The sequence below is a fragment of the Pan paniscus genome, chromosome 14, assembly GCF_029289425.2.
Source record: "Pan paniscus chromosome 14, NHGRI_mPanPan1-v2.0_pri, whole genome shotgun sequence".
NCBI classification, from domain to species: Eukaryota; Metazoa; Chordata; class Mammalia; order Primates; family Hominidae; genus Pan; species Pan paniscus.
Window position 1 is genome coordinate 50,629,096 of NC_073263.2, and position 22,403 is coordinate 50,651,498.

Genomic DNA, 22,403 nt, shown 5'->3' on the forward strand with positions numbered 1-22,403 from the left:
GCAGTGTTAATAGAGTTTACTTAATCAATTTAAGAGTAGAAGTAAAATCATAAGTACTGAAGTTTTTTGAGGCTGATTGAAGTTTTTTGAGGCTAAAGTAGCATTTACTTTCAGTTGGCAACTAATTATGATTCATTTTTTTTGCCCAAATGAAAAAAAACTTATGCTTGAAACTATTCTGGTTTTGTATGTATTTTTTGAAATATTATCTATGTATTTAATATAGAACTCCAAAAAGTGGACAAAGTAGGTGATATCTCCATTTCACAACTAAGAAAACGGGTTCAGGAAAGCTAAATATTTTGCCCACAGTCATACAAACTAATAAGTGATAGAGGTAAGCTACAAACCTTAGTTTGTCAGACTCCAGAGCCAAAGCTCTTTCCACTCAGCTATGACACCTCTCATCTCTCTGCAATAAAGCAGGTTCCCTAAGGACAAAGCAGTAATTTCCTATCTCAGCTAAATAACAATTTCTTTCAACTATTCTATAATTAAAATTTTTATAGAATTAAACTGACAGTTCTCTCCTACCCATTATTTTGGTGAACTATACTATATTTCAAATCCTGTTGTCCAACAGGGTTCTGTATTTACATCTGTAAACTTATTTTTCAATTTATTTCTGTTTGATTTTTTGAAACAGGGTCTCACCCTGTCACCCAGGGTGGAGTGCAGTGGTGTGATCTTGGCTCTCTGCAACCTCCGCCTCCTGGGCTCAGGTGACCCTTCTACCTCAGCCTCCCAAGTAGCTGGGACCACAGGTGTACATCACCACACCTGGATAATTTTTTCATATTTTTAGTAGAGAGGGGGTTTTGTCATGTTGCCCAGGTTAGTCTCAAACTCCTGGGCTGAAGAGATCTACCCACCTCGGCCTCCCAAAGTAGTGGGATTACAGGCAAGAGCCACTATGCCCGGCCTAAATTTCTTATATGTCAAATTTATATACTTAGGCTGTTCTTACACAAGTCATTCCTTTCTGTAAGAAGCCATCTTGTCAGCCTCACAAGGCTGCAGTACACTAGGATCGCATCTTTAATACTTACGTCTTAATTTATATTTTCAGGTTTGTGATAATTTGTCAAAATCACCTTAAGTAAATATTTACTTTCCATATTTCCAGAGAATATACATTTTAGACCTTTCTAAAGCTATTCCAGATTTTAAGATAAAATTTATGCCTACCAGAGAGCAGTACTGATAAATAATGTACTATAAGTACACTATTTACAGTTTTATTTTAAATAAAATCCATTCAGCATGCTAGAATGGTGAAGCTTTGTCATTATTTTGTTGTCGTTGACATGAATTAACCTTGTTCAAAAAAGGGGGGCAAAAAAATGACATTTGTCATGGAAAACTTTTTTTAATCCCTATAGGACTTGAGGAACAGAATCCTTACTTCACTTCTTATAAATAGTTGTGCTAAACCTCAAGTTTCTATCATTTAGTGGCCCTTTCCATGCTCTCCATGAACTAAACTGAATTATCTGTGTGACTGATATGTTTTCTTAGGTTGCCTTATAACATGTATAACAGCACTCTTTATTTGTAGATAGCTTTGTATGTATGTGTGTGTATAGACAGATAGACAGACTTTTTTTTTGAGACAGGGTATCTGTCACCCAGGCTGGAGAGCAGGGGTATGATCATGGCTCACTGCAACCTCAACCTCCCAGGCTTAAGCGATCCTCCTGCCTCAGCCTCCTGAGTAGCAGGGACTATAGGTGCACACCACCATGCCAGGCTGATTTTTTACTTTTTTGTAGAGATGGGGGTCCCCTTATGTTTCCCAGGTTGGTCTCAAACTCTCGGGCTCAAGTGATTCCCCCACCTTAGCCTCCCAAAGAGGTGGGATTACAGGCATGAGCCTCTGCACCTGACCTTTTATATATACTTATTATTGTAAATCATTTGCTGCCACTAGCAGTCTGTAAGTCTATACTATTAAATGACATTGGCCAGGCACGGTGGTAAATGCATGTAATCCCAGCACTTTGGGAGGCCAAGGCGGGTGGGTCACTTGAGGTCAGGAGTTCGAGACCAGCCTGACCAACATGGTGAAACCCCTTCTCTGCTAAAAATGCAAAACTTAGCTGGGCATAGTGGCGTGTGCCTGTAATCCCAGCTGCTCTGGAGGCTGAGGCAGGAAAATCACTTGAACCTGGGAGGCGGAGGTTACAGTGAGCTGAAATCATGCCACTACATCCAGCCTGGGTGACTCACAAAAAAAAGCAATTAAAAACAAAAAACTATTAAATGACAGATTTATATTTGGAATTTTGGCTAGGCACAGTAGCTCACACCTGTAATCCCAATACTTGGGGAGGCCGAGGCTGGCAGATCACTTCAGGCCAGGAGTTCGGGACCAGCCTGGCCAACATCGGGAAACCCCATATCTACTAAAAATACAAAAATTAGCTGGGCTTGGTGGTACCCACACCTGTAGTCCCAGCTACTCAGGAGGCTGAGGCACAAGAATCGCTTGAACCCAGGAGGTGGAGGTTGCAGTGAGCTGAGATTGTGCCACTGAACTCCAGCCTGGGCAACAGGCTTTTTCTCAAAAAAATAATAACATATTTGGAATTTTAAAATTGATTGGGTTTTCAAATTTATTGTTTTAAATTAGGAACTTTTGAACTACTAATAAAACTATCTGCCATAGTTCATTGATTTTTACATGAAATATTTATTTTCAAGATGGTTTCAAGATTACTTTTCACAAAGCAGGCGCATTATATCACCATTTTGCTCTGCCTTGTAAACTTGCCATCTGGGATTTTTGGGTGGTATTCATGTGAGAGTAAAGCATATTCTCTAGCAGTTTCCTATAGCTACAGGTTTGTTTGTTTTTTTCATTGCTTCTAACAGGATATGGTTACTATGAGTCCATGAAATATAATGGAAATGTGAATAAGGAGTTTACTGAAGACTTTATAAACATTTGATTTTTTTTTAATCGTGAATATGATAGAAACTGGTAGTGTTGAGCAGTGCAAATATTTGAAGTGGTGATTTGTGAAATAGCCCAGCATTGCCTTAAACAAAATCACAGTCTACTTCTTGTTTTATACATATGATAGTATAAAAGGTTTCTTTTTTTTCCCATTTTCTGAGATTTATAGATTGGTATATAGCTTTAAACTATATAAAGTTTTATGGAAAGATTTTTTAACCTTATTAATATAAATTTTAAAGTTGATATAATTAAAGTGAGCCCATCTTCTGTTTATAAAATGCAAGATTCCTTAACATTTATAATTATACAGATGAAATAGTTTCTATAAGGAAGTTGGAGTTATGATTTTGCCCTTTATAGATGTTAGATTGTGCAGATTTGTCTGTATTTTCTCACCATATCAAATAATACTTTTCTTATAAGATTGGTCTTCAAGAGCCATATTAGTTGTTATAATTGATTAGTATATAGTTTAACTTTATTCATCATATTTATACTGTAGATTTATGGCCAAAGGTTGAGGTTATTTCAGGAGAGTTGATGACCTTCATTTAAAGTCTAGCTAAAATCAGTGCTGTAAACAAAAGGAAACATTTACGTTTGTTTCTGTTTGCCATATATAGTAGCCTTGATTTTTTACTTTTTTATAAAAGTTACATTCACAATATTAGCCTGAGATATTAATGACATTGTGATGATACAAAATGGTGTATATTCCCTGTGCAATCGGATTTGGAGGAAAAATGAAGGACTTAACATTATCTGAAGTCACTGATACTCTGAATAAGTATGGTCAAGGAGTGAACTATTTTCTTTTGGAAAAACTTCTTAAAATTTTATTTTTAAAGTATTATACTGTTATTTTTAGGGCCTAATGGTTACATTGAATAGTTGGTTTCACCTTCTTAAGGTTTTTTACCAATATTCATGAAACTTGATATTTTTAAAATCCCTACCCTTTGGTAAGTCTACTGTTATTTATTAACATTTTTATTGGTGATTAATACATGTTTTTTCCTAAATTAAAAATAAATAACTTGGAATAATTTTAATATTAAATCTTTGTTAACAACTGAATGTTTCCATAGAATTTTCTGAGAAGTTGAGTTTCTTAGAGTTTTCGTAGCTGGCTGGGCCCAGTGGCTCATGCCTGTAATCCCAGCACTTTGGCTCAAGCAGTCCTCCCTCTGAGACAGGAGGACCACTTGTGCCCAGGAGTCTGAGACCAACCTGGGCAACATGGTGAAACCCTGTCTCTGTAAAAAGTAGAAAAATTAGCCCAGCATGGTAGTGCACACCTGTAGTCCCAGCTACTCAGGAGGCTGAGGTGGGAGGATGGCTTGAGCCCAGGAAGTCGAGGGTGCAGTGAGCCATGTTTGCACCACTGCACTCCTGCAGTCTGGGTGATGGAGCCAGCCAGACCTTGTCTCAAAAAAAAAAAAAAAAAAAAAAAAAAAGAAGTTGAGCTAGCTCTTAAAGATGGGCATTTGGCAAAACTGCCTGATACAGTGCAGTAACAAGTAGGTTTACTTCTGACCATTATAATGATGCGCCACTGTTAAGTGAAAATACCAGTGTATTGGGGCTTTTCTTTTGCTAATGAGCTTTAAAAAATTGATGACTAGAAATTTCTGTAATTGTTCTCCTATGTGTCGGGGAAGGAATTTGCCAATACTGAATAAAATTTTTTATATTCCAGGTAATGTATGTTAAAAGTAATTATGAGAAAGTGAGCTTTTTAGCATGGAACAGAAAAATCAAATTCTGGTACAAAATAAACAAATTTATAGAACAGAATGTTGGTAAAATTTGATATGGAATATGCCTAAGAAAGATTCATGAAGTATTAAAAAATTAAAAATAATAATTTACACCTACCATCTCCCGTACCTTTAATTAGTATCAATTTCTTCACTCCTTATATTTCTCCTGAATTATTCCACCGACCTCATTCCCTAATGTCCTGCCCTTCTTGCAAAAACCATTTCCTGAAGAAATAAGGGGCAGAAGAAAGTATAGGTAAATGAAACTTTAAAATTTCTCACACCTTTACTTTCATGATTTTTAAGTCTTTTTAGTTAATGTGAATACTTATAGAATTATGACCAAATTAATCTTGAAACACAGGGAAAAGACTTTAATTATTAATGAATCTTTAAATATGCAGTTCTGTGCAATCAGTGGACATTTAAGGGTGAAAAATAAAAACACTAGTTACATTTGTTTTTCTAGTTCGGACCATTTTCAGAAAAATGTGATATTACTACAGCCCCTGGGCCACCAGATCAGTGCAAGCCCCCTCAAGTGACATGTAGATCTGCAACTTGTGCACAAGTGAATTGGGAGGTATTGTAATTTCCATTGACTTGTATCTACTTTCTTAAGTGAATAGAATAGTTTATATAAAAGAATAAAGATACTGTTCATTTTTACCGCCTGTATTATACAGAGTAAGCCCTAGTTTAATTCACATGAAAAACAGTGACTTCTTTTTCCTCTTTGAAGAATTTGAGTAAGGTATATTTGCATTACAAATATTTAGATTCCTGTTCATTATGTGCTTTGTATTTTTATGAATGGCTTTGTCTCAGTACTGAGATATTTCAGCCACTGTAAGTTTAATGTTCAGAATAGACATACACAGGAATTAGTAAATTCTATTTCTCTTATATTTATCCAGTACACATTTCCAGTGTACTTATTGTGGATAGTAATAATCAGTGATGATAATTATTATATTTTCAGTTCCCTTTGAAATTTAACAAAATGTGTGTATGCTTTTAACATTTCATATTAATAGAATTATCTTGAAATATATTTACCTTAAAACACTCTTTCTAAAGTGACTTAGTCATATTTCTACTTCTAATTCAAAACAGTTATTTATATATTTGACCAATCTTAAATTCAGATAATCTTAATGAATAAAAAATGTAAAATTGAACAGTTTTGATTGTGCTTAAAAGTTTTAAAGAAACTCAAAAGCAATCTAGTTTTACATGTGCTCAGGTAAAGAGCATTTTTGGCCAAAAGCTATTTAATCAACATCAAGACTAAGACCTTTATCCTTTTCTTAATTTAAAGGTTCCTTTGAGTAATGGAACAGATGTCACTGAATATCGATTGGAGTGGGGAGGAGTTGAAGGAAGTATGCAGATATGTTACTGTGGGCCTGGTCTCAGTTATGAAATAAAAGGACTTTCACCAGCAACTACCTATTATTGCAGGGTCCAGGTAAAGATGATCAGTACCTTGTCACTTAACTCTATCCAGAGTTTTATATTTCATTGGCATTTTCATGGTCATGACTTTGTTAACTCGGAGGCTCTGTTAATTTGTAGGCTCTGAGTGTTGTGGGTGCAGGCCCTTTCAGTGAAGTAGTAGCCTGTGTGACTCCACCATCAGTTCCTGGCACTGTGACCTGTCTTCAAGAAATAAGCGATGATGAGATAGAAAATCCCCATTATTCACCTTCTACATGCCTTGCAATAAGCTGGGAAAAGCCTTGTGATCATGGTTCGGAAATCCTTGCCTACAGCATAGACTTTGGAGATAAACAATCCCTAACAGTGGGAAAGGTTACAAGCTATATTATCAACAATTTGCAACCAGATACAACATACAGGTATACTCTAAAAATTATGTTGATTTTTGCCTAGACCAGAGAGACACTTTAAATAAAACAATCATAACCAAACTTTTTTTCTTATGTGGCGCTTAGAATACGAATTCAAGCCTTGAATAGCCTTGGAGCTGGTCCTTTCAGCCATATGATAAAATTAAAAACTAAGCCTCTCCCTCCTGATCCACCTCGTCTGGAATGTGTTGCCTTTAGCCACCAGAACCTTAAGCTGAAATGGGGAGAAGGAACTCCAAAGACATTGTCAACCGATTCTATTCAGTACCACCTTCAGATGGAGGATAAGAATGGACGGTAGGTTTTTTTAATTGCTTCTTTATATAGTTTCTTAGGTCTTAAGTATATAAATTTCTGTAACTATTAGAAGTAGGCCAGGTGTGGTGGCTGACACCTGTAATCTCAGCACTTTGGGAGGCTGAGGCAGGCGAATTGCTTGAGCCCAGGAGTGCAAGACCAGCCTGGGCAAGACAGTGAGACCTTGTCTCTAAAAAAAATTTCTTTTAATGAAGTAAGTTTTCAAAAACGAAGTCAAGATTGTCATACAAAAGTGTGCTGTTTTTAAAACATTAGAAAACACAATGTAGATTTCCTGTTTATAATTTGTGAGTGGAATACCAAGAGAAAAAAATAAGTGGGCTACTGTTTGGTTGTTTTCTCTAATCCATTTACTGTTTTCATGATAGTAAAAGACACCTAATCTTAGATACAAAATAAACTCTTCAGTGTTTATTTCTAGCAGGACACAATTTTTTTTTTTTTAAGACAAGGTCTTGCTCTGTCACCCAGGCTGGCCTCCAGTGGCACTATCTTGGCTCACTGCAACCTCTGCCTCCAGGGCTGGAGCCATCCTCCCACCTCAGCTCCCCAAGTATCTGTGACCACAGGCGTGGGCCACTACACCTGGCTAATTTTTGTATTTTTAGTAGAGATGAGGTTTCACCATGTCGCTCACACTGGTCTCGAACTCCTGGGCTCAAGTGGTCCTCCCCCCTCAGCCTCACTGAGTGCTGAGATTACAACTCATGAGCCACTGTGCCTGACCGAAACAATTTTTTTTTTTTTTTTTTTTTTTTTTGAGACAGAGTCTCACTCTTACCAGGCTGGAGTGCAGTGACACAATCTCGGCTCACTGCAATCTCCGCCTCTCAGGTTCAAACAATTCCCCTGCCTCAGCCTCCCAAGTAGCTGGAACTACAGGTGCGCACCACCACGCCCGGCTAATTTTTTGTATTTTAGTGGAGGCGGAGTTTCACCATGTTGGCCAGGATGGTCTCCATCTCCTGACCTCGTGATCCACCTGCCTCAACCTCCCAAAGTGCTGGGATTACAGGCGTGAGCCACTGCACCCGGCCCTGAAACAATTTTATAGTAAATGATTATGATCGTTCCTGGCCTCTGAGATCCTTGAGGGCAGAGATTATGTTTCAGTCTTTTCCAGATTCCTGACACAGGGCCTGCACGCTAAATGAATACAGTTCAGTTTTTCACTGTGTGATCTCAGTTAGATTCTGTGATTAATTATCTAGTCCCTTTGCTAATCACTGTTGCTAATCTTTGCTAATCTTTGAATTAGAAAGAACCTAATTTCATTCAGGTTCTTTCTGTGCCTCTTTTACATCTTAATGTACATGTTGTACTATTCCTATATAATGTGCCATATACTGCCGCACTAAATCATGTATTTTAATTACAGTGTTAACTCTGAATATTTGTAACAGTCATTCTAATGCCAACTAGGGCTATTTATTCACATTATATTCCATATAAGCAATGCCACATACCTCCCACAGCTGTTAATCCTTTAATATTTTAAGAATTTTGAATTTTGCTTTTCTACTTTTCATTGAATATATTAGAAACAATTTCCAAATCTGATGGACTCAGAATACTAGTAACAGTTTTTCCCAAGATTTACTTTTTTGTGTTGTTTGTATCTTAGCCAGGTATTCAACAATGAAATATTCATGGTGCTTGTACATAACCACTCTCTGTCAGAAATACTTATACATTTAAAATAACATATGGAATAATTTTGTATACTAGTATATCACCAGTAAGAACATTACACAGAACAAACGTGATCATTTCCTAAAATCTGTATCGATGAATGTTAGCCTTTGTTCTTGGCAGAATTTTATGTAATCTTTGTAGACTTATCTCTACAAAGAGATTATTTGCCTTGTACAGGTTTTTGGTATAGCCATTTATCTTTAATATATGTTGTTATTACTGGACAAATTAATTGTTTAAATTTTTTTCCTCCCCTTTCTAGCATACATTTGGGGTAGTGCAAGAAGGCTTACTGGAAACAGGTCTAATTAGTGTTTGGTTGAAAGATAATAGAATAAAGATTCTATTAGATATAAATTCTATTATAGAACTTCCAACTTAATATTCAGCTAGCATCTAGAGAATTGTTATGGGGTATGAATATGGCTCATGGCCTTTGGTTGTGGAAAATAAAGAAATTGAAACCTTTTATGATACTGTTAAGTTTAATGCACACATTTAATAAATTAAATCAATTTAATATCTTTGATTACTTTCATTCCCTTTGATTTTCACAACTATATACACTTGCTGTGGGATGGTATCATAATGATACTTTAGTTGTTCCCTGATCCAGATTTTGTCATTGTTCAGCTTTTTTAAACAGTGGTATTACCACTATTTTTTTTCCTGTCATTAAAAAAAAATTTAGAGGTTGAAAAGGCAAGGCTTATCCAATTACTGCTTATTGGAAGTACTGTTTCTTCCTGTCATTAAATATTTCTTTATTTTTAACTTGACTACAATTTTCAGACTGTTAGCATTGAATAAGCATTCATTATTCATTCTCTAATTTCCAAAAATTTTAGAAACATCCAATCAAAAATAATGGGATGCATTCAACTTATAGATAACATATTAGGAGAAATATATATGATATTCAACTTCATTGAACAGTTCAAGTGGATAATGTATTGAAAATTTTATATTATCATACTACTTTTGTAAATCTCTAGAAAAACATCACCAAGTCAACTAAAAATCTGCCTGGGAATTGAGAATTCTCTTTTTTCCAGATAAAGACAAGGAAGATTAAAATAGAAACTTGATCTCATAGCTCAGGTCTCTATGCCATACTTGGCAAATTTTATCAATATGACTTTAGTTAGAAATAATTTGTAATGAAAATTGTGATGTTCTGAGCATCTTTTAAAATGTACATTAACAAAACAGTATTCAGAAACAAAGCTAAACCGGAAGCCTGAGAAGAAACAGTTATGGTCGGACATGAAATTTAGTAACAGACTTTCAGTAAATCATGTCAAATTGGGAAATTTACCAAATATCCTATTTTTCTTCATCTGATGAAAAACAGATTTATTTTAAGTGACATAGAGTTCCTGGCATCAAACTTTTGGGGTAACTTATCACTCCTAAATAATGTTCCTAACTGTGTTTTTATACTAGTTTGTAAAACACTTTAATAAGGTATCATAAGGTAGTATAAGGTTTATCTAATAGTTATTTCCATTTTAGGTTTGTATCCCTATACAGAGGACCATGTCATACATACAAAGTACAAAGACTTAATGAGTCAACATCCTATAAATTCTGTATTCAAGCTTGTAATGAAGCTGGGGAAGGTCCCCTCTCCCAAGAATATATTTTCACTACTCCAAAATCTGTCCCAGCTGCCTTGAAAGGTAAGTTATACATCCTGAACTTATTTTCTTTATAATAAATTACTTTTTAATGTATTTTCATAAATGCTTTGTTTACTGATATTAAAATTTAGCATCCAGTATATGTCCACCAGTTATACAAAATCGTATAGGCAAGCCCAACTCTACTGAGAGTTCCACTCAATAATAAAAGCTGTTTTATCTGGCACGCTCATATTCAGACAAGTACTGGCTTTTGTCACTGATGTTTTTAATAATGTAGCATAAAAATACTAAATTGAGTAGGTAGGCTGGTTTTCTAATGAGGTCATTTGCTTAAAGAAAAAAATCACAAACTCTGGTTGTTTAAACGTTTTGAGTTATTGATATTACATTCATTTGGATTTCAGAAGGAAAGCTTGCTCATCTGTTAAGCAAAACAAATTCTTCATTAATGTGGGTTTTTCAATTAGTTTTACACACACATGTACACATATTTACACACATTTGTATATACATTTATCTTTTAATTTTAGAGGGGTTCTTATTTTAAAGTGACTGGCAAGGGCTACACTCTATTTTTAGCTGAAAAGTCTATAAAGTTAATTGTTCTGAAGACTAATCACAGAGACTTCTAGAACCATATCCTAGATCATGTACTTAAACCTATCATTTGTTAAACAGCAGAACTCTTCTTGAATAGTCTTTCTAATAATATTGAGTTTCACTGAGTCATTTTTCTGTTTGCTCATCAAGTTTAGTGTCTCTTAGCTTTAAGAAGAGTGCTGACTATAAGCAGGGCACAGTGGCTCACACCTGTAAGCCCAGTGCTTTGGGAGACTGAAGTGGGAGGCTCACTTAAGGCCAGGAGTATTGAGACCAACGTGGGCAACATACTGAGACCTGCCTCTCTACAAAAGAAATTTTGAATCAGCTGGGGATGGTAGCATATGCCTGTGTGTGTAGCTGCACAGGAGGCTGAGGCTGCATTGAGCTATGATCGCACCACTGTTCTCCAGGCTGGGTGACAGAGTGAGATCCCATATCTTAGAATACAAGAGTGCTGATTTTAACCTCTTTGGATGCAAATTTCAAAAATTCACTGATACTTATTTCAAGTTTATAAGTGGATTTTAAATATTTGTTGATTTTTATTAAAACAAGTGTCTGCATGATGTACCAAATTAAAAATCAAGTGGAACAGATATTATTTATATTTGTTTCCTACAGCCCCCAAAATAGAGAAAGTAAATGATCACATTTGTGAAATTACATGGGAGTGTTTACAGCCAATGAAAGGTGATCCAGTTATTTACAGTCTTCAAGTTATGTTGGGAAAAGATTCAGAATTCAAACAGGTATGTACCAAGATATTAATGTGTGGATGCATATTTTTACCCTTTTTTAATTTTTATGTATTTTCAGTGTAAGATTTGGCCATCTTTACCTTTTAATTCATAAACATTTATTCAGTATATATTATGTTCCAGAGATCTCAAGATTCCAAATCTTTTCAGTATGAACTACACTTGAACAGATTATTCATTTATCTGATAAGTATTCATTGAATTCTGTGCCAGGCACTCAGGATATAGCACTGAACAAAAAGTCCCTTGCCTCCATGGAGCTTACTTACATTCTGGTGGAAAAGAAGACACTATAAGCAAGTAAACATGACAATATATTGTCAGATATAAGTGTAATGGAGAAAAAACAAAATTGGATAAAATAGGGAGTAGTGGAGGGGGAGGGCACTGAGTGTTATTTCATTTGGGGCACTCAGCTGACATTTCAGCATGTCCCAGAGGAGATGACTATGGAGAGAAGAGTGTTCCAAGAAGATATGCTGAGGCAGGAACATGCCTATTAAATCTGATGAACATAAAGGAGCCAATATGACTGGATGGAGAGAGCAAAGGGAAGAGTTGATAAGGTCGGGTAGTTAATCCTAAGGGGCCTATAGGTGGTATGGAGTGATGTAAGGCATAATAGGCCATACTGTGGCTTTTACTCCACGTGAAATGAGAAGACAGTGGAGGATTTTGACCAGGGTATTCACGTGATCAGACACAGGATTGTTTTGACTGTAGTGTTGAAACTACAGTAGGACAAGGGCAGAACTAGAAAGACTAATAAGGAGGCTTTTACAATAATAGTATTAATAATAGTCATAATGCAGTGCTGTAAATATGACATTAGGCATGAAGTTATAATGGAAACCTAGAGGAATTGTCACCTTCCTAGCCAAGAGGTTTCAAAGATAGCTTTCTGATAAAGCAAGAATAGCAGTGAGATAGAGTGGAGAGTTGCCAATGTTTGTTACAACTTTTAAAAAGAATAAGCTTTTATACCACTCCAAAGACTAATTAAATACCTATACAGTTCATCTGATTTTCCCTTTTTCCTGTAACCTTCTTAATTTTGAGGGCTTTTAAGCTGGGTTGTTTTCATTGTGTCTTATATTTTCCTCTTCCACTAAAAAAAAGATCCTTCATTTGTTTTATTCCAGTATTGTGCTGTTGTAACCACTCTATGTAATATCTTAACTGAAATTACAAAAGATCCAAAGAGTCAGATTAAACCTGGCATGCAATTGTTTTTCTTTATTAAGCCATCTGCAAATTGACAGGATAATTAGATTTGAAATGTAATTTACAGATAAGTAGGTTTCCTTCTAAGGAGGAAGCAAAATTAATATTAAAGAAAATATAATTGTATTACACGTTTAAAGGAAATAGGGACTCCACATTTGAGTAGTATATGAATAACCTTAAGGCTTGTTTGAATGACTTTTCTTGGGTGTATAAACCTTCTGAAATTAGCTTGAGCAAGTTAATCTGTTTTCTTCAGTCCTGTATTTACAGTTACCTGTGTCTCTTCCTGCTTAGAGGTCTTCCCACATCTGAAATACAAAATTGAAAACTTGATCCCATCATCTTCCCTCCCAGTATCTCCTCTCCAACATCTTTACTTCATCAGTGTCATAGACACCAATATCATCTTGGTCTCCAAGCTTTAAATTCTTAGATGAATTTTTTTTTCCTATCAACTCTTAATCAGAATTTGTTTCTAAATCCATAAAACTACATCAGGGCCTCATCACTTTTTGCATGTACATCAAGAGTCCTTGTCCTACTCAGCTCCCTTCAGTCCTTCACACAGCCTCACGATTAGGATTCCATAAACACTGTTTTAATGTCACACACCTACAGTGGTCCCTTTTGAATTAACCTAAATTTCCAACTAGTGTAATTAATGTATTCTTCCTCTTTGTACCAGATCTCTTATCACCCTCATGCCACTTGTTGAGGTTTTTCTTTCTTAACCTAATACTGCCAGGCTCATGGAATGGTACATGAAGACACATGGAAAGTATAAAGACAAAAATCATCTATTATATCCATAAGACAAATACATATTTTTAATTTTTACTCAATTTACTTCAGTGTTATGTATACAATTTTACACTACTTTATCATACAACATTCTGTTTTAAGTGAATCCTTTTACAGGTTGAAGCATCCCAAATAAAGTCCAAAATTCAAAATGTTTCACCCAAAATCTGAAACTTTTTGAGGATCGATATGACACTCAAAGGAAATGCTCATTGGAGCATTTCCAATTTCAGATTTTTGGGTTTGGAATGCTCAACTAGTAAATACGCAACTATTCCAAAATCAAAAAAATTGAAATGCTTCTGGTTCCAAGCATTTCTTATAAGGGATACCCAACCTGTACCATCTCCCAAACATGGATCATTTCTACATTCTATTCCCTGAAACATTATGCATCCTTAGAACTAATGCATAGTCACCATTTTCTTTCTGATTTATCTTAAAGCTTCTTTCAGTAAGTTCCTTTATATATTGTTATCAGCATCCACATTTTTATTTATTGCCAATAATTCACTAATTTAATGTCCTTTTATTAAGTACCTACTATATGCTAGATTCTGGAGATAGAAAAATGAGACAGAGATCTTACTTTACTTTGAGAGCAAAGCAATATGTAAAAATTTAGATTTACACCACAGGTACAATTGAGGCAGCTAAAAGTACTTGAAAGCCCCCATGTGTTGGTTCTTCTGACTTGTAGCCCACCAACTAACTGGAGAAACTCAACTGACAAGTCATTTAACCCTATGAGCCTTGGTTTTCTCAATTACAGAATGAGTGGTGGGAGGTTGCTCATTATTGGAAATGATAGCTCCTACAGATTGAGCAGTGACTGCATGCTGAGCACTGCGCTAAGTGCTTTAACAAGCATTAGTTCATTTCATCCTCATAATTATCATACATGTTAACTACTAGTATGTCTTTTATACTAAGGTAGTTGGTCTAAAATCACATCTGGAGTGTGAAGTGGTAGAGCAGACCTTGGATGCCAGGGGTGAACAGTTCTAGTATATAGCTTCTTAACCCATTTATGCCTAGTGTTCCATTATTGGAACACTAAGCTTGTGGTAGTTATTTATATCCAACTGATCAAGGTTATTGCCAAGGTCTGATTTTTCACAAAAAAAAAATTTGCAACCTCTGGCATAAATGGGTTAATTACTAGCACATTCCTCTGAAAATCCGTGGAATTTCATTCTTTTTATTTCCCTTGTGAGGCATGGCAGAGGAGGTCCTATTTTCTGATTCTAAGTGATCTCCCCTCTCTGGTTTATACAGTGATTTGCCATAGGCACCTATAGAAAGCTCCCCTTATTCATTTTCCATTTCATTGTACAGATATGTTTGAAATTATATGGAAATTTATCAGTTATACAAAGACATAATGGGGGAAGCAAAAGTAGACACTATCCCTTCTTTGATGGAATGATTGCATTGAAAAATGACTTCTTACATTTGAGAAAAGCGAGAAAATGCTTGAGGACCGATTTTGCTTGTTCTCTAGCTGCCCTGGGGCACATCTGCACTCCTTAACTCATCTGTGAACCGTATAAGGGTAGATACTCGCTTTTGAAATTTCTCTTGCCCCTATGCAACAAACAGATAAGTACTTTAATGGATAGGTATTTTTAACATGTCATTTAAAAGATAAAATCAATGGCATTCACTGGCTTTCACATGAAAAACAATTCTAACACTAGCCAGTTTTAACACATTTTCTGTCCAGCCTTCACACGTAATTCTTCCTTCTAATATTTTATTAACAGATTTACAAGGGTCCCGACTCTTCCTTCCGGTATTCCAGCCTTCAGCTGAACTGTGAATATCGCTTCCGTGTATGTGCCATTCGCCAGTGCCAAGACTCTCTGGGACACCAGGACCTCGTAGGTCCCTACAGCACCACAGTGCTCTTCATCTCTCAGAGGACTGAACCACCAGCCAGCACCAACAGAGACACTGTGGAAAGCACAAGGACCCGACGGGCACTGAGTGACGAGCAGTGTGCTGCCGTCATCCTTGTGCTGTTTGCTTTCTTTTCCATTTTGATTGCCTTTATCATTCAGTACTTTGTAATCAAGTGAAAATATAACTTTATTTTTTAACTCTATTACATTTTATTTTGTCATGTACTAAAATTATTTCTGTATTGCTTTTATAAAAAACAGTGGCATTTAGCACTGGCATTGAGACTATAGCACATCATTTTTGCCATTTTCAGTGCTTATATTGTTAGGTAGAGGCTGGCACTTTATTAGAATGCAAGCCACAAAAATATCAATTTTTTTTGTTTGTTAGGGTGGGTCTTCTTTTTTTCTTTCCCTCTCTCTTTTTTTAACAAATGCCTTCTTATAGAAAAACTTTCTAAGAGGCAACAATTTAGAATGGATATTTTGACAAATCGGCATGAGTGTAACAGTGATAACCTGATCTGTTGGTTTTAAAGATTATTACCAAGTGAAAAATTCAGAATGAATAGAATTTACACTAACATGCTATATAAAATGTTAAAGTCTGATGCTGTGAAAGCAATCTAGTGCTATATTTCTACCTCCTCATTTGTCTTAATTATTTGGTAAGTGGGATTATGATGAGTAACTGGAGGGGCTTAGAAACAAAAACTGGATGAAAGAGTATGCATGAAGAAAAGCTTCTTTGATAAATGTGGAGTTCTTCATTATAAATATATATTCATGAATTCACAGATAAGTACTTAAAGAACAGACAGTTTACTTGGCCTAAAAATATTTTGATGTTTACTCAAAAAGTACCTCTTCAGGTCTTGAGAACATGGAAAAGAACTGAGTGCTTTTAAATACTTTTTAAAAAGTAATCATAAAAGTAAATTGAATTTCAAACCTATTTGGCTTCTGTTTTGTGAACCTTTGAACTATATGTATGTGTATAAGGGTATACACATACATATATGGCATATAACAAGTGTACACATATACACATAACAAGTGTAGAAGTATATATTACATACATACACTCACTCTGTCTGGTATAGGCTAATTTTGAAGAACTCCCATAAGTTTCTGCTGCTTCTCCCATAACTGCTGCCACCACCATCAGAATTCATAATCAAACCTAACCTTTTTGTTTGGGGCACCAAATCTGAAGACAAAATTAATTTGCACCAGTAAACTTCAAGCTGCTTTCTTTCTTGAAAACTAAACGTTTAATGTATAATGTCTGTTTGGATACTGTTCCAAATTGTTGATTGCATGTGGTTAATGTTGCATTAGAGCACTTTGCAATTGCATAATTCATTAATGTTTTGTGAGCTTGCATTTGTGAGTTATTGGATGATCAGACTGAATTTTGTCAAGTATCACATTGTACATCTTGCCTAGATGTCGATGACTGCCAGTAATAATACAGTTTATAATGAAACTATCTACAATTCTTGTTTTAGCACATCTGTTATCCGTAAAACACCTGTAACTAGCTTTTTTAATTTATTATTTGAATTTTAGGATAGCGAATCACTAATTTTTAGTTGCTGAGGTTGGCATTTTAGTGATTATTAAGCACTTCTGTCAGTCTTTGAAAAAAGAACGTATGTTTTGTGCTTTGAAGATCTCTGAAGAATTTCTTTTATAATAGAATGGGCATGTATTGTAACAGTTTTATGTCAAATGATCTGTGCTGTAGAAAAACATTAACCCTTGTTCAAAAAAGAAATGGATAAACTTGGCCTTTCTAAGTGGTAAGAATGACCTGTCACTATAATATACTGTATGTTTACATTTTATTTAAATTTAATCTCTTATGTATAGGGTGATAACCTTCCCCAGAAACAACAGTGATTGCGATTGTTTTCTAGAAACTTCTTTAAAGTGCCACATTTGGCAGTACAAATGAGTCTGAGTGTAATAGCCCAGAGATTTATATATAGTTGAATGTCTAAAATGGTAAAATGTGCCACTGTGTCAAGTTACAGTGGCTTATGTTTTTCATAGTAATTCAAATGAACCTCCTATTTTTGATAGTAAATGTCATTTAATAGTATACTTGCCATTTGAGCCTCACTGCAAAATTAGTGCAGAGGAGAAAACAATTTTTAATGTAATCTTGATTTTACCTCATATACTGTACATTCCAAAAACTCTAAACTTTTTAAAGATTATAGATACACTACCAAACATATCACCTTAAAATTGTATAAGGCTGAATGAACTTCATACAAATGAAAAAAATCTCATAAAAATACATAAACTATGTAGCAAAAGTATCTGTAAAATCCATGGAAAATAAAAGTTGTATCATTCTTTTTGAGATACGTTTATTGTATTCATATATATTCATTATTTGCTACCTGTTTAAGAAAGTGAAATGTTATGGTCTCCCCTCTTCCAATGAGCTTAAAACATTTTTCCCAACAGTATATAAATCTTCAATATGAGAGGATGTATATTTATTATATAAAGCCCAGTAAAGAATAAAATTAGAAGTTTTATCCTAGTGACTTGATTTTGTGCAACTCATGAAATATCTTACTTCCTTTCCACATATAAAGAATACAGTGAGTCTAAGGTAAACTTCCCAGTGGGAAGAAAATCCCTAACCTCTCCTTGCCTTTCCCACATCCCTATTTTCTAGTACCTTCTTTCGCCCACCAACAGAGGCCCAGAACATTCCTGGTAGTGGCACTGCTGGGTCTGCCTTCCACCAGAAAATCCAACATTCTCTCACTCATCCCCCATTAAAATTTCCATCCCAAGAACTTCCTCCTGGGGATGGACACTCAGTGCCTTTTTTTTTTTTTTTTTTTCTTTTTTTAATGGGTAAGCTAGTAAATTTTATGTTATAAATATCTTACCACCATACAAAAAAATCATTGAAAAATTCACTGAAGAAGCCAATATGGAAAGAGGAGAACTCAATGTTTAAAATAAAGCCAACTTTTTTTTTTTTTTATTCAAGAGATAAGTACATAGCTTCAAGCTCAAGGTCTAGGTTGAGGACAATCATTATGAGTCCTATTAAAGGACAACCAGTTTAAAGAACACTGTCAGGCAAGCTACCATGTAGCTCTCCTTCACTCCAGGCTTAGCTGTTCCAGACTTCCCAGTACTGATGAAGGATCATGTTTTTGTTCAGCTTTGCCCAGTGCTGTCATTCATAATAGATAAATGAAAAGTCCCAGAAACCTGTTGTGTTTGGGAAGGTTTTCTTTTGTTCCAGGCTTCAGTGGTTAATATGCTTGACAAATTTCAGAGTCTCTATCTCTGTAGACCAATGCCAAAGAATTGCTTTCTGGATTCACTGTTAGCAGCTCTTCGTCTTCATCTTTGGCAATGTAAGAAGTAAAACCACCATATTCTGGCCCCCAGCCTTCACAGCCACAGTGGAGAATTAAGTCTAGGGCAAAATCAGCCTTGCCATGGTCACGAATTAAAAGTGTGGTGACCAGTCTTCCAACGCCTCAGTTCCCTTTGGCATGTGGGAACACCTGATTCATTCTTTGTTTCATTTTCCTCTGACTCGGTCTGTCTGGTCATGGCTCTGTTGGCTGTTGATGCTGATGGCTGCCTGATTATTCTCTGGCTCAGGAGGGCTATAGCCAGTCCCTTCCTCAGTTCTATCAGCAGCAGAGGCTGCTGCTTCCTCTTTTTTGTCATCCATCTCATCTTCCGAAGGGGCCAAGAAGTGAAGCTTCAGGCCTGTGAAGTTGGAGAGCAGCAAGAATAGTGCCTCAGAGCAAAATAACTTCATGCACTCCTTCAATATATCAGGAAGCTTACTCTCCTCAGCTTTCTCATAGAATCATCTTTTGTTGGCCAGGCACGGTGGCTCATGCCTATAATCTTAGTACTTTGGAAGGCCGAGGTAGACAGGTCACCTGAAGTCAGTAGTTCAAGACCAGCCTGGTCAATATGGTGAAACCCCTGTCTCTACTAAAATAGAAAAATTAGCTAGGCATGATGCCAGGTGCCTGTAATCCTAGCTACTCGGGAGGCTGAGACGGGAGAATTGCTTGAACCCGGGAAACGGTGGTTGCAGTGAGCCGAGATTTAAAATTTAAAAAATGATAATAAAAAAAAAAAACCTTTTCTTAGGGGGACCTCAGCTGCTCTCTTCCACATCTCCATTCTCCAAGGCCTCACAGACCTTTGCAAATTTCTCAGGCTTAAGAAATTTCTTAGGAGAATTTCAGAACTTTCTTCAAACTCTTCTTGAGTTTGAATTTGGTAATCCATGTCCAGACAAGTACAGTTGATCCAATCAAACAATTTCATCTTCTTGTGGGGTGTGAGGGCTCCAAGGTATGAGGGGGTTCAAAGTAGTTGGGAGGCCTAGTCAGTGAAGGACCATGAAACCAGCCACTTATAGACAAACGTGACTTCAGACAGGACTTTGGACACCTGGTGAAAGGACACTGCAGATACTTCAAAGAAAACCAGTTTGTTCCATAAAGGGATAAGAGACTTGACAATCTGCTTCGGTTGAAAGTGTTCATCAGGGCCGGGCGCGGTGGCTCACGCCTGTAATCCCAGCACTTTGGGAGGCCGAGGCGGGCGGATCACGAGGTCAGGAGATCGAGACCATCCCGGCTAAAACGGTGAAACCCCGTCTCTACTAAAAATACAAAAAATTAGCCGGGCGTAGTGGCGGGCGCCTGTAGTCCCAGCTACTCGGGAGGCTGAGGCAGGAGAATGGCGTGAACCCGGGAGGCGGAGCTTGCAGTGAGCCGAGATCCCGCCACTGCACTCCAGCCTGGGCGACAGAGCGAGACTCCGTCTCAAAAAAAAAAAAAAAAAAAAAAAAAAGAAAGTGTTCATCAATGTTGTACAGGTCCACGATACCCCCCAGGCTCCTGTCCCAGGAAAGAACCAGGTACAGGATAAAGGCGATCCAGCGCCCTTCTAGCTCATCATCATGGCACAGCAGGGCATCAGTGAATTCATATTTAGCACAGGACACATCGATGGTTGGTTCCAGTAAATTTTAGAAATGCCAGAAAGCCAGGACCAGAAATCTTCAAACAGAATTTTCCTTAAAGCAGAGATGTGAGGCCCTCTTCTTTAAATCATCAGACTGCTGGAACTTACATAAATCATTATACTTGTCATGGAAATCCAAGTTCATAAGTTCCTTCTGAAGCCCTTCCAAGAAGTCGTCTTTGGATGAAGTTTGGGATCATGCAGTGAAGAAAGGGGTCCATGTTCCTGACAATGGCTTCGTAGCTGAATGGTGTCCCACAGCTCCAGGCCTCAACCACCTGCTTTTTCAAGGTTTCCTCCATGACGGCATCTGAAAATTCCACCATCACCTCCTTCTTTCCCTTTTTTCCCACCCGGGTCCGGCCGGGCTCCACTGGCCGTTTCATCTCCTCACAAGGTACAGAGCCACGCCACATGACTCAGTGCTTTTAAAATCCATGTAGATCTCTTAATTGCCACAACTCCAAGGACCGTGATAGAGTTTAAAATGTTGGGCTGGGGAAGGAGAGTCTGGAAATAGGAACATCACAGAAGCAGCTAAGCATGAGTCCAGGTTTGAGTGGGGTATGATACTGATTTGACAGTATGATTGCACGTCACCTCTTTTTTTTCTGTAGATTGGAAATAGGAGTCTTTTGCATCCTGTTTGAGCATTCCATGGGTTGGTTTCCAACACAAATCCCTTGCTTCTCACCATTATAAGATTATTTCTGCAGGAAGATTCCATTGACGTGGTGGCTCAAGGAGGCAAACAGGCTTCAAAAGAAAATAGGCTGGGTGTGGTGGCTCACGCCTGTAATCTCAGCACTTTGGAAGGCCAAGGTGGGCAGATCACAAGGTCAGGAGTTTGAGACCAGTCTGGCTAACATGGTGAAACCCCGTCTCTACTAAAAATACAAAAATTAGCTGGGCGTGGTGGTGCACACCTGTAATTCCAGCTACTCAGGAGGCTGAAGCAGGAGAATCGTTTGAACCTGGGAGGCAGAGCTTGCAGTGAGCCAAGATCGTGCCACTGCACTCCAGCCTGGATGACAGAGCGAGACTCCATCTCAAAAAAAAAAAAAGAAAAGAAAATAGTTCCCCCAAACTTAAGCAGTGATTCTGTAACCTAACTCCCATCATCAAAAGAGATGCCTCATGTTTTTAGAGAGTTTTTAAGTGTTCTATTTTCATATACATTTTGTAAGTATATGCCCTTGAGAATGTGTATCCCTTTTGTTTATTTATCATTTTCTCTCTGATGCTCCTAAGGCGGGAGAAAAAACTTGGAGGAAAAAAGAAAATCAACCAAAGAACCAAGATTTCAACAAGGTGGTCATCAAATTCTGTGTCCAGAGTGGTGCCTTCAAATGTTTAGATGCTGTAATGGCTATTTTTTGTCTCATAAACGGGGCTATTGTGCCATTTCCACTTACTATGGGAAATTTGCCAAGAGAAAAGGGTTTCAAAACTGAACAGATTTTGAAGCCACATGGCCCATTCAAATCATTATGGCTAGGATCTGTCAACCATTTAATGTGTTGTAAGCATTATGTTCAGTTCTTTACCTTGGGCATCTCATACAGTCCTCTTAATTGCTCTAGTAAGCATTATCTGCAGCACAGAGAAGTCGAGCTCTCTGCCACAGGTCTCATGGCTAATAAATGATGAAGCTGGGGTTTGATACAGGTCTGGTGCTCCCACACTTGACCACTATCCTCTGCTGTCTGGCCCAAAATTTACAAACTCTAGGAAATCAAAATTAATATGAATTGACTTTAATAGTGCGTTTATGATAGCATTTATTGATTGAGTACCACCTGTTTGCTA

General features: G+C 36.9%; 1 protein-coding gene and 1 pseudogene across 3 annotated transcripts in view; one reads left to right on the forward strand and one right to left on the reverse strand.

Moving 5' to 3' along the window:
- The window catches only part of FNDC3A (fibronectin type III domain containing 3A), a 228,056-nt gene extending 209,950 nt beyond the window's left edge, over positions 1–18,106 (forward strand). For all 3 annotated transcript variants that reach the window (XM_003811430.6, XM_003811431.6, XM_003811432.6), the window contains 7 exons: positions 5,195–5,308; positions 6,047–6,196; positions 6,304–6,587; positions 6,684–6,896; positions 10,128–10,294; positions 11,483–11,610; positions 15,414–18,106. In XM_003811430.6, coding sequence (XP_003811478.1) covers positions 5,195–5,308; positions 6,047–6,196; positions 6,304–6,587; positions 6,684–6,896; positions 10,128–10,294; positions 11,483–11,610; positions 15,414–15,728 — 1,371 coding nt within the window. In that variant the 3' untranslated portion in view covers positions 15,729–18,106. The remainder of the gene's footprint in view (positions 1–5,194; positions 5,309–6,046; positions 6,197–6,303; positions 6,588–6,683; positions 6,897–10,127; positions 10,295–11,482; positions 11,611–15,413) is intronic.
- Positions 17,738–21,010, reverse strand: LOC100983377 (prolyl 3-hydroxylase OGFOD1-like; annotated as a pseudogene).
- Positions 21,011–22,403: the final 1,393 nt, after the last annotated feature.